The sequence below is a fragment of the Anolis carolinensis genome, unplaced genomic scaffold (assembly GCF_035594765.1).
Source record: "Anolis carolinensis isolate JA03-04 unplaced genomic scaffold, rAnoCar3.1.pri scaffold_14, whole genome shotgun sequence".
NCBI lineage: Eukaryota > Metazoa > Chordata > Lepidosauria > Squamata > Dactyloidae > Anolis > Anolis carolinensis.
In genome coordinates, this window is record NW_026943825.1 from 12,516,590 (window position 1) to 12,529,516 (window position 12,927).

The window sequence follows — 12,927 nt, forward strand, 5'->3', positions numbered from 1 at the left end:
CTTTCTTCCTTTTTCTAACTCCTTCCTCCTTCCTTCGTATTTCTATCTCCTTCCCTTCCTTCCTTCCTTCCTTCCTTCCTTCCTTCCTTCCTTCTTCCCTCCCTTCCTTCCTTCCTTTATTCCTTCCTCCTTCCTTCCCTCCCTCCCTTCCTATTTCTAACTCCTTCCTTCCTTCTTTCTTTCTTTCCTTCCTTCCTTTATTCCTTCCTTTCTTCCTTTTTCTAACTCCTTCCTCCTTCCTTCGTATTTCTATCTCCTTCCCTCCCTCCCTCCCTTCCTTCCTCCTTCCCTCCCTCCCTTCCTTCCTTTATTCCTTCCTCCCTCCCTTCCTCCCTTCCTTTATTCCTTCCTTCCTTCCTTTTTCTAACTCCTTCCTATTTCTATCTCCTTCCTTTCCTTCCTTCCTTCCTTCCTTCCTTTATTCCTTCCTCCTTCCCTCCCTTCCTTCCTTCCTTCCTATTTCTAACTCCTTCCTTCCTTCCTATTTCTAACTCCTTCCTTCCTTCCTTCCTTCCTTCCTTCCTTCCTTCCTTCCTTCCTTCCTCCCTTTATTCCTTCCTTCCTTTTTCTAACTCCTTCCTTCCTATTTCTATCTCCTTCCCTTCCTTCCTTCCTTCCTTCCTTCCTTCCTTTCTTCCTTCCTCCTTCCCTCCCTCCCTCCCTTCCTTCCTTCCTTCCTTCCTTCCTTCCTTCCTTCCTTCCTTCCTTCCTTCCTATCTATTTCTAACTCCTCCCTCCCTCCCTCCCTCCCTCCCTCCCTCCCTCCCTCCCTTCCTTCCTTCCTTCCCTCCTTCCTTCCTTCCAGGATGTGGTGGGCACCTTTCGCACTGGTTGCCTTGTTTCCGGCCACAACGGCCACCGACTACCCAGATGAGACTCTGGACTCTCAGTGGCAGATGTGGAAGAAAAGCCACCGGAAGGACTACAATGGCCAGGTAACAACAAGAGTATTTTATATCCAAAGGCAAGGAACAGGGTGACAGGAGGCCATGGGTTCAAATCCTACCATTTCCCTGTAAGGTTAGGAATCATTTCATAAGAAAACTTGGAATTGCTGACCTCAACTCTCTTTCCATCAACAATTTTTTAAATTATTATTTAGGCATGCCTTTGGTTTTTAATTTACTGTAGCAGGTGGGTCTTGTAATTATTTCTCATTTCACTTCACAATTGTAGGCTTATATTGGGGGCCCTGGTGGCTCAGTGTGTTAAAATGCTGAGCTGCTGAACTTGCAGACCGAAAGGTGCCAGGTTCAAATCCTGGGAGCGGAATGAGCGCCCGCTGTTAGCCCCAGCTACTGCCAACGTAGCAGTTCAAAAACATGCCAATGTGAGTAGATCAATAGGTACCGCTCCGGCGGGAAGGTAACGGCACTCCATGCAGTCATACCAGTGGCCACATGACCTTGGAGGTGTCTACGGACAACGCCAGCTCTTCGGCTTAGAAATGGAGATGAGCACCAACCCCCAGAGTCAGACAGGCTTAACGTCAGGGGAAAACCTTTACCTTTACTACTGGGAGAAAGGTAATTTTTTTAAAAAATTAAATAATATGTAATACATGCCATGAATTTCATCCAGGTTTCCTGCATGAGAAGCATTACTTTCTGACTGACCTAATATTATTTTTCCTTAATGTTGTGAGCTGCTTTGGGTCCCAACTGGGAGATAAAAGCATGATGATAGCAATAATAGCAAAAAAAGAGTCTAGTCCTCATAGTTCGGTATCAAATTCTGACGTAATGAGGACTGATTTCCCTAAAACAGTTGTTCCAAACCTTTCCTTTTGACCAGTGACCACTCTCCAACATTAGTACCAAAAGGGTTACGAATCATTTTTTGGTCAATTTTAATTTCCATTTGGTTATTTGGGGTGCCAATTCAAAAAACTGCACTGGATAGACCACATCAGCTCTAGTTTCTGATATAGAACATATGCCATCCAGTAAACGCCATCTGCTTTTCCACAGAAAACAATTTTTAATAATCTACAGCTGATGTGGTATGTTGAATGCAATTTTTTGAACCAGCACCCCAAATAACCCCAGGAACAGGCCTAAAAATGAACACACCAACACCCCCCCCCACACACACACACACACACACTTTCAGGTGCCACATGGAGAGGGAGAAGGAGGAGAAGCAGCAGTCAGGAGGCTTGTTGTCATGCCTTTCATGGGTAGTCAGCCTCTCCCCTCCCAACATCCCAGTTTCCTTGGAATTAGAAGAGAGTTTCGCAAGACCAATCACTCTTGTTGCAACGGTGTAGTAATGGTGAGGCCGTGGACCATATTTTAGTTCTTGGGTACCACTGGTGGTCCACAGACCATGGGTTGGGAATCATTGCCTAAAGCCAGGCTAGATGTCCAACTTTATACTGATTTTATATTATAATTGCACAATCGCAATATTAGTCCTCTGCCATCCCAACTATTGAAATGTCTGTTTCTCTTCTCTCACCCCTTATTGGTTCTCAGCTTGCTTCCATTGCTGCAAATCTGAGTTCAAAACGTAGTTTGCCGTTTATTCATTCTGTGTAAGGAGAAGAAATCCTACCCTTCTCAGAAAAATCAAATTATTGGTTCTATACATTGGGATCCTCAATTATTCTTTGTAACTGACAGATGGAAGAAGTCTCCCGAAGACTGATATGGGAGAAGAACCTGAAGTACATCAATACCCATAACCTGGAATTTTCTCTGGGAAGGCATACTTTTGAACTGGCCATGAACCATTTGGGAGATATGGTAAGTGGATTGGCGGCTTCCGTATTTAAAGGAAGAGTTACATCTTGTCACAAGTTCATAAAATGTTGTTTTCTGAAGCCCTGAATGTCGCTGACTCAAGATCAAGCAAAGTGACTCGCTGAGCATGCCTTCCTTCTTGCAGAAATGTTCCTCCCAAAGACATCTGTTTGCCACAGCATGTGATGTTCCTCATTTGTGCATCTTGCATTTAGCACGTTGTGTATGGCGCCAGGGGAGCGGAAGCTTAACACAGGCTATCTTTGCAAACTTCATCACACATTATTTCAGGGAAATCCCATTATCAGAGGTCAAAATGGATTCCTTATGAAGAATGCTCATTTTCCCAATAGCTAGTTTGACCCTAAGAATTTGGTCTTTTTCCAGATCAAGCTTGCCGGATTGAGAAAGATATGAAATCTGTCTGATTTACTTCTCATTTCCTGACTCCGGATAAAGCTGAAACTAGACATCACAAAGCATGACGATTCCCTGTAATGTTTTCCTGAAATATACCCAATTATGCATCAAATTGGCCAATTAAACCTGTTTTCTTTCCACTGACCAAACAAAAGTTATATTATAGCCCTACAACCGCTTATGGAATCCTGGGATTTGTAGTTTCCTGTGGTATGTAGAATTCACAGCCAAGGAGCTCTAGTGTGTCACAACTACAAAGTCCATAGAATAGAACTCTGGCTTTTAGTCTGAACTTTAAACTACGTATTTACAGTAGAGTCTCACTTATCCAAGCTAAACGGGCAGGCAGAAGCTTGGATAAGCGAATATCTTGGATAATAAGGAGGGATTAAGGAAAAGCCTATTAAACATCAAATTAGGTTATGATTTTACAAATTAAGCACAAAAACATCATGTTATAAAACAAATTTGACAGAAAAAGTAGTTGAATACACAGTAATGTTGTGTTTTAATTACTGTATTTACGAATTTAGCACCAAAATATCACAATATATTGAAAACATTGACTACAAAAATGGCTTGGATAATACAGAGGCTTGGATAAGTGAGGCTTGGATAAGTGAGACTCTACTGTATATCCAAACTAGTGTTGCCCGGCCACGCGTTGCTGTGGCTTATGCTTTCAGAGTGTTGTTCTTTATTTACTGTCCTGATTTTAGAGATTATATTGTTCTGTATTATTATATCACAGTAATTATTACATATTATACTTATAATCTTATATTATCTGCTTAAAACTGGATTATATGAGGCCCCTTCTATACAGCTGTATAAAATGCACACTGAAGTGGAATATCTGGCAGTGTGGAGTCCAGATAATCTAGTGCAAAGGAGATAATATAAGATTATAAATGGGTTCTATAGCTGTGTGGAAGGGTCTTGAGTCTACACTGCCATATACTGTAATCCAGTTAAAATCTGATCATCTGTATTTTATAGGCAGTGTGGAAGAGGCCTAAGTGAGGCCTAACTCTGCCTGTCCCCTGGGCTGTGTGGGTTGCTAGGAGACCAAGTGGGCGGAGCTTAGCCTTCTAACTGGCAGCAATTGGATAAAAACAATTATTCTTCTCCCTCTAATTAGGATTTTTTTCTTTTCTTTTTGTTGTATGAATGTAGAGGCATGGATGAGGGGTTGTGTTGCCAAGTTTAGTGTTTCTGGGATGTGTAGTTTTGTTGTTTTGTCCTAGGCCGAAATTTCATTACCCTTTATATCCAAATTGCTGGGCCTATTTGGGAGGTATAGGAGTCAGCACCATGAACAGCTCCTTTAGAGTTCAGTTTTAAACCACGATATTGGCGGCAGCAGGTCAACGGAGTGTTCCTTTTCCTCCTGCTTCCCTGCACAAATCTTCCTCTTTCCGTTTTATTTTCCAGACTAGCGAGGAGTTGGTACAGAAGATGACCGGCCTCAAAGTCCCTCTGTCCCGCAAGCCCAGTAATGACACGCTATACATCCCAGACTGGGAAGAGCGGGTTCCCGATGCCGTGGACTATCGTAAGAAGGGCTACGTCACTCCCGTCAAGAACCAGGTGAGAGACCTGGTTTCGGTTCCTGCTAAGTCCCCAAACTCTAGTTTGGTCTAACCCCGAATGTAACGCAACATATTGTTCCCCAGAAATTTTATATATGAAACAGGCTTTTATAAGAATAAGCAAAGGTTGGCATTGATAGCTCCTTGACCGTAGAATCATGGGGAATACTTAGATGTTTCTAGACATTTGTTGGTCCTTCTGCTGGAAGCTGTCAATACAGCCATGCTGGAGGACTCAGATATTTCTATTGAGAAGACTTCCGTGGGCATTTGTAGGTCTCTCCATTGGAAGCTGACCATGGATTAATGCTGGAGGAGCTAGAGATCAGCAGAGAGAAGTCTCCTTCTGTTGGAAACATCCTTCCATTGCAAGTTGACCATAGATACATGCTAGGGGAGCTAGAGATTAGCAGAGAGAAGTTTCCTTCCGTTGGAAACATCCTTCAATTAGAAACTGACCATAGTAACATGGTAGAGGAGCTAGAGATCAGCAGAGAGAAGTCTCCTTTCATTGGAAGCTTCCTTCCATTGGAAGCTGACCACAGATACATGCTAGATGAGCTAAAGATCACCAGAAAGAAGTCTCTTTCCATTGGAAACATCCTTCCATTGGAAGCTGACCATAAAAACATGCTAAAGGAGCTAGAGGTCAGCAGAGAGAAGTCTCCTTCTATTGGAAACATCCTTCAATTAGAAGCTGACCATAGTAACATGGTAGAGGAGCTAGAGATCAACAGAGAGAAGTCTCTTTCCAATGGAAACATCCTTTCATTGGAAGCTGACCATAGCTAGAGGTCAGCAGAGAGAAGTCTCCTTCCATTGGAAACATCCTTCAATTAGAAGCTGGCCATAGTAACATGTTAGAGGAGCTAGAGATCAACAGAGAGAAGTCTCTTTCCATTGGAAACATCTATCAATTGGAAGCTGAACAGATACATGCTAGAGGGGCTAGAGATCAGCAGAGAGAAGTCTCTTTTCATTGGAAACATCCTTCCATTGGAAGCTGGCCATAGCTAGAGGTCAGCAGAGAGAAGTTTCCTTCCGTTGGAAACATCCTTCAATTAGAAGCTGACCATAGTAACATGTTAGAGGAGCTAGAGATCAACAGAGAGGAGTCTCCTTCCATTGGAAACATCCTTCCATTGGAAGCTGGCCATAGCTAGAGGTCAGCAGAGAGAAGTTTCCTTCCGTTGGAAACATCCTTCAATTAGAAGCTAACCATAGATACATGCTAGAGGAGCTAGAGATCAACAGAGAGAAGTCTCCTTCCATTGGAAACATCCTTCCATTGGAAGCTGACCATAGCTAGAGGTCAGTAGAGAGAAGTCTCCTTCCAATCGAAAAAGGCTTCAATTATAAGCTGACCATAGTAACATGGTAGAGGAGCTAGAGATCAACAGAGAGAAGTCTCCTTCCGTTGGAAACATCCTTCCATTGGAAACTGACCATAGCTAGAGGTCAGCAGAGAGAAGTCTCCTTCCATTGGAAACATCCTTCAATTAGAAGCTGACCATAGTAACATGGTAGAGGAGCTAGAGATCAACAGAGAGAAGTCTCCTTCCATTGGAAACATCCTTCCATTGGAAACTGACCATAGCTAGAGGTCAGCAGAGAGAAGTCTCCTTCCATTGGAAACAGCCTTCAATTAGAAACTGACCATAGTAACATGGTAGAGGAGCTAGAGATTAGCAGAGAGAAGTCTCCTTCCGTTGGAAACATGAGGGGCTTACAGCAAGGCAGAGGCTTGCTTCCCTCATTTTGGTCCTTTTCTGGTAGGGCCAATGTGGTTCCTGTTGGGCCTTCAGCTCCGTGGGAGCCTTGGAAGCGCAGCTCAAGATGAAGACAGGGAAACTTCTGAACCTGAGCCCACAAAACCTGGTGGACTGTGTCAGCAACAACGACGGCTGCGGTGGTGGCTACATGACCAACGCCTTTGAGTATGTCCATGTGAACCGGGGCATCGATTCGGACGATACCTATCCATACATTGGACAGGTGAGGTGGACTGTTGGCAACCTGAATCCTTCTTTTTTATTTGCATCCCACTTGTCCTCGAGATGTACATTCAGAATGAATAGTAATATAAAATTATGCCTATAAAGTTGAGTAGGAGCACATGGACATCCATAGCTGGCCCCTCTTTTCCTTCCTCATCTATTGAGTTAATTGAGTGCAAACCACTTTTGCATTTTGCATATGATTTGCCCAAATGGAAGCAGGCTGAGGACACAAATGGGAAGATACAGAAACCGGGGAATTTTAAAAGCAGGTGACAAGGTAGGATGATGGAGGGTTAATACCAAATCCAAACTGTTGGAAGATATCTACAACTGTTTAGTTTTGTCAAGAGTTCAGAAATCTATATATATAAAAGGGTAATGGAATCACGGCACCGGACAAAACAACTAAACTAAACGCCCCACAACCTCGAAAATTGACAGCACAGCCTCTCATCCACGCCTCTACATTCATACAACAAAAAGAAAAGAAAAATTAAGTCCTAGCCACAGCAACGCGTGGCCGGGCACAGCTAGTGACATATATAGAAATTTGGAAAGAGAGGTGTAGGAAGGTCTGTTTCAGCATATTGAAAGGATAGTTTCCAAAAATCACTTCATCTTGTAGGATGAAAACTGTATGTACAACCCGACTGGCAAGGCGGCCAAGTGCCGTGGCTATAAAGAGATCCCCGAAGGAGACGAGAAGGCCCTGAAAAGAGCTGTCGCCCGGAAAGGACCCGTGTCGGTGGGCATCGATGCCAGCTTGGCCTCCTTCCAGTTCTACAGCCGAGGTGAGTGTAATTTCCATCTTGGTTGTTGTGTGTTTTCCGGTATATACCTCACAACCTCTGAGGACGCCTACCATAGATGTGGGCGAAACGTCAGGAGAGAATACTTCTGGAACATGGCCAGGCAGCCCAGAAAATACACATCAAACCTGTGATTCCAGCCATGAAAGTCTCGACAACAAATTTCCATCTTATTTGTTTACTGTCTCAAAGTTAGATTTAAATGGCAGGAAGAAAAAATCCGCTCAAACATTGGGAAGAACGTCCTGACAGTGAGAGCTGTTCAGTGGTGGAATATGCTTCCTTGGATATCTCATTCTCTTGAGGTTATTAACGCAGAGAATGAATGACCATCTGTCGGGAGGGCTTTGATTGTGTCTTCCTACCTTTGTAATCTGTTCCACCTCTATGATTTTATGCTAGTGGGGCTCATAGAGGAAGAGCCTATTAGCCTCTGAAATTATTATTATTGTTTTGAAATTGTCCCCAGATGCTCTCTAAAAGATCATTTTTGACCACGTTTTCAGCTGCCTGGTCCATTGTACACTCAGGATGGCCTTTAAAAAAATAGGAAGTAAATGAGCGTCACTTCAAGTCTACTTTTAGTTTAAAACAATGATATTTCCGGGGCAAAATGATTGTAGGGAGAAGGGCAAAATGGGACGCCCCAAGTGACTTCCCTTCTGTGACTTTATCAGGTGTCTATTATGATGAAAACTGCAATGCCGACAACATCAACCACGCCGTCCTTGCGGTGGGCTACGGGTCTCAGAAAGGAACCAAGCACTGGATTGTCAAAAATAGGTAAGAAGCAGTTGCTTTTTTGGAGCACGTTTTAACATTTGTTAAACATTGTCTGGCCATATTTACCAACTAGAATATATCAACTGAAACACTTGGCATTTGTTGAGTCAAACCTTAGATTCTGTGCTGGTACGGCTGTACCAGAAGCTCCGACTTAATTTTCTTGCTGCTAATGTTTGCAATCATAGGACAGGCCGCCTGTCAATCATCATTAAGTTTGGTTCTGCCCCTTATTCAGGGCTCTGAGAGGGAAGGAGCCATTTTTAAGTTAGTCTTATTAAGGAAGCTAAGCTATAGGACGTAAACCAGCTCGTCCCATAGAAAAGCTTCATATCTCAAGAACATCCGGGGATATAGAACATCCAAGAAAACAGAAACGGAAATTCCAGGGGAAAGGTCCCAAAGGTTCTGGCTAAGAGCTCACAGCCCCTCAGCTACACAGATCCTGAGGGAAACAGCCCTAAAGTTTCCAAAGAAACCTCGGAGAGAGAACGGCACCACAGATCCACGCAACCCCAACTGAAACATCTACAAGCCTTGGTTGGTAGGTCCACTCGATACCCAGACGCACTTGGAATCGGTAGTGGGTCCCACATCAGCTAGGCCCATATAATAGCCTGGGAGAGGTTATAAGAGGGTTTTCACAGTTATCCAAAGCCAATCGCCTGTCCCTTGGGGACAAGACTGAAAGGGCCAACAGTCTATTAAGGAAACCTTGAAGTGTTATTTGACTCCTTGAAGATTTATTATTTGTTCAACAATAAAGACTTTGTTATCTCATGAAAGACTCAAAGGACTATCCTTTTCAGGAAAATCCTCAAGAACCTCTCTTTGAGGCGCCCTGGCTTCCCGCTGGGCATAAAGTATACGTCCTATACAAAGACAATAGTTACAGGCCCAGCCCATGACAGAACAGATTCATCATCATCATCATCATCATCATCAATACAAAGGAATGCTGAAACTAAGACAAGTCAAACACGCATTCTGGACTTTAAGAGAGCTGACTTCCAAAAAATGAAGGAATTACTGAGCGGCATTCCATGGACGCCGATATTAAAAAACAAGGGAGTTAAGCATGGATGGGAGTTTTTCAAAAGTGAAATACTCAAGGCGCAAATGCAAACAGTGCCAACAAAGAAGAAAAATAAGACAAGTGCAAAGAAGCCAGAATGGATGTCCAAAGAACTTCTAACTGAGCTAAAGCTCAAAAGTGACATGCACAAGAAGTGGAAAAGGGGAGAAATCACCAAAGAAGAATTCAAACGTATAGCCAACTCCTGTAGGGAAAAGGTTCGCAAGGCTAAAGCGCAAAATGAGCTCAGGCTTGCCAGGGACATAAAAAACAACAAAAAAGGTTTTTTTGCTTATGTTGGTAGAAAAAGGAAGAAAAAGGAGGCGATAGGGCCACTGCAAGGAGTAGATGGGGTGATGGTGACAGGGGATAGGGAAAAGGCAGAACTGCTTAATGCCTTCTTTGCCTCGGTCTTCTCACAAAAAGAAAGCCATCTTCAACCTCAGCAACATGGAATGGACGAAGGATTGGGGGAAATCCAACCCCAAATAGGGAAACAAGTTGTCCAGGAACACCTGGCCACTCTAAACGAATTCAAGTCCCCAGGGCCAGATCAGCTACACCCAAGAGTACTGAAGGAACTAGCGGAAGTTATTTCAGAACCACTGGCAATTATCTTCGAGAGTTCTTGGAGAACAGGAGAAGTCCCAGCAGATTGGAGGAGGGCGAATGTGGTCCCTATCTTCAAGAAGGGAAAAAAGAACGACCCAAACAATTACCGTCCGGTCAGCCTCACATCAATACCAGGCAAGATTCTGGAAAAGATCATTAAGGAAGTGGTCTGCAAACACTTAGAAACAAATGCGGTCATTGCTAATAGTCAACACGGATTTACCAAAAACAAGTCATGCCAGACTAATCTGATCTCTTTTTCGATAGAGTTACGAGTTGGGTCGATACAGGGAATGCCGTGGATGTAGCATATCTAGATTTCAGTAAGGCCTTCGACAAAGTCCCCCACGACCTTCTGGCAAACAAACTAGTAAAATGTGGGCTAGACAAAACTACGGTTAGGTGGATCTGTAATTGGCTAAGCGAACGAACCCAAAGGGTGCTCACCAATGCGTCGTCTTCATCATGGAAAGAAGTGACAAGTGGAGTGCCGCAGGGCTCCGTCCTGGGCCCAGTTCTGTTCAACATCTTTATTAACGACTTAGACGAAGGGTTAGAAGGCACGATCATCAAGTTTGCAGATGACACCAAACTCGGAGGGATAGCTAACACTCCAGAAGACAGGAGCAGAATTCAAAACGATCTTGACAGACTAGAGAGATGGGCCGAAACTAACAAAATGAAGTTCAACAGGGACAAATGCAAAATACTTCACTTCGGCAGAAAAAATGGAAATCAAAGATACAGAATGGGGGACGCCTGGCTTGACAGCAGTGTGTGCGAAAAAGATCTTGGAGTCCTCGTGGACAACAAGTTAAACATGAGCCTACAATGTGATGCGGCAGCTAAAAAAGCCAATGGGATTTTGGCCTGCATCAATAGGGGAATAACGTCTAGATCCAGGGAAGTCATGCTCCCCCTCTATTCTGCCTTGGTCAGACCACACCTGGAATACTGTGTCCAGTTTTGGGCACCGCAGATGAAGGGAGATGCTGACAAGCTGGAAAGCGTCCAGAGGAGGGCAACTAAAATGATTAAGGGTCTGGAGAACAAGCCCTATGAGGAGAGGCTTAAAGAGCTGGGCATGTTTAGCCTGCAGAAGAGAAGGCTGAGAGGAGACATGATAGCCATGTACAAATATGTGAGGGGAAGTCATAGGGAGGAGGGAGCAAGCTTATTTTCTGCTGCCCTGCAGACTAGGACACGGAACAATGGCTTCAAACTACAGGAAAGGAGATTCCACCTGAACATCAGGAAGAACTTCCTCACTGTGAGGGCTGTTCGGCAGTGGAACTCTCTCCCCCGGAATGTGGTGGAGGCACCTTCTTTGGAAGCTTTTAAGCAGAGGCTGGATGGCCATCTGTCGGGGGTGCTTTGAATGCGATTTCCTGCTTCTTAGCGGGGGGTTGGACTAGATGGCCCTTGAGGTCTCTTCCAACTCTACTATTCTATGATTCTATGATTCTATCATCATCATCATTTAATTACTTATTAATCACCCTCCATCCACGATGCTCTAGGCGATTTACAAGATAAAAAAGGATAAAAATACATACATACACATATTGATTTAAAATATTAAAATAGATTAAAAGCTCTAGTAAAGAGCCAGGTCTTGAGTGCAAGGGTAAAAGGCCCCAACTCACGCATGGCTCTCATATAGGGCGGCAAGGCATTCCATAAGGCAGGGGCAGAAACAGAAAAAGCTCTGCGCCTGGTCCTCTCCAAGTGCACTTCTCTAGGACCCAGTACATAGAGTAAGTCTCGTTGGGATGGTCGTTGCAACCTCCGATGATGGGAGAAGGAGAGATGGTCCCTAAGGTACGATGGGCCCTGGCCGTAAAGAGTTTTAAAAGTCAGGACTAGCATCTTATATAGACCACGGTAATCCGTTGGAAGCCAATGCAGATGCTGCAGCACTGGTGTTATGTGGCATTTCATGGGTGTTCTTGTGAGTAGCCTGGCTGCCGCATTTTGAACAATACAGAGCTTCCGGGTCGTGGACATCGGAAGCCCAACATACAGGGCGTTGCAATAATCCAGCCTAGATGTGACCGTGGCATGGATGACTGTTGCCAGCGCCTCATCAGATAGATAGGGTGCCAGTTGCCTCGCTTGTCGTCAGACAAGATTCAGTCAGACTAAAAGCTGGATTGATGCTGGGGTTTGGAGGATGTTAACAAGGGGAATTACAATCTTTCTCTTTCTTTCCCTTCCAGCTGGGGAGAAGACTGGGGTGACAAAGGTTACATCCTTATGGCCCGGAATATGAACAATGCCTGCGGGATTGCCAATCTTGCCAGCTTCCCGAAGATGTGAGACGCTGTTCGCCTAAATCCTTTGTGTCCGCAGAAGGCCGGACCTCCCAAAGCAGGAATCAAGGATTTGAAAGACAGGCGCCAAGGCCCAACTGTATATCAAGGCCTTTCTTGTCTTTCTTATGTTTTTTTGACACCACCTTCTGTATCTTTTCTTTTTTTAAAAAATTGAGAACTTTGCTCAGAGTTTCCTTGTTCCTCAATACAAAAAAAAAATAAATCCCACAACATCCGTTTCTTTCACCTGTTTCTTGGCTCTCGATTTTTGAGGCAAACCTTTTAGCTAAACGGAAATGAGCGAGAATACAAACCCGCTTCAGTTGCAAGTTTTATTAAAACGTTTTGCATATCCCATGCCTGCTGCCACAAAAGCATGTCAAGTGATCCCTTTGGTCTAAACAGATGCAGTTTCACGAAGAGAGAAAGACGCCTGGTTTAGTAAGACCTTTTCCAGGAAGATATTTCTTTCAAGATGTATCCACAAAAAGCAAATTAACTGTGTGTTAAGCCCACTTTTTAGCATGTCCACGTACTCCACAATTATCTGGATTTGGCTGACTTTCAAACACCTTGA

At 44.0% G+C, this 12,927-nt stretch overlaps 1 protein-coding gene across 1 annotated transcript; it reads left to right on the forward strand.

Annotated features, from left to right (window-relative positions):
• Positions 1–806: 806 nt before the first annotated feature.
• Positions 807–12,533, forward strand: LOC100561728 (cathepsin K). The gene is made up of 7 exons (XM_062965105.1): positions 807–935; positions 2,625–2,747; positions 4,599–4,754; positions 6,533–6,751; positions 7,382–7,547; positions 8,243–8,348; positions 12,255–12,533. Exons 1-7 carry the CDS (start codon positions 807–809, stop codon positions 12,352–12,354), a joined length of 999 nt encoding a protein of 332 aa, XP_062821175.1. The 3' UTR covers positions 12,355–12,533.
• Positions 12,534–12,927: the final 394 nt, after the last annotated feature.

Coding starts and splice junctions, on each gene's coding strand:
- LOC100561728 (XM_062965105.1), top strand. CDS start 807: ATGTGGTGGGCACCTTTCGCACTGGTTGCCTTGTTTCCGGCCACAACG. Junction 4,755..6,532: donor TCACTCCCGTCAAGAACCAG/GTGAGAGACCTG, acceptor CTTTTCTGGTAG/GGCCAATGTGGTTCCTGTTG. Junction 6,752..7,381: donor CCTATCCATACATTGGACAG/GTGAGGTGGACT, acceptor TTCATCTTGTAG/GATGAAAACTGTATGTACAA.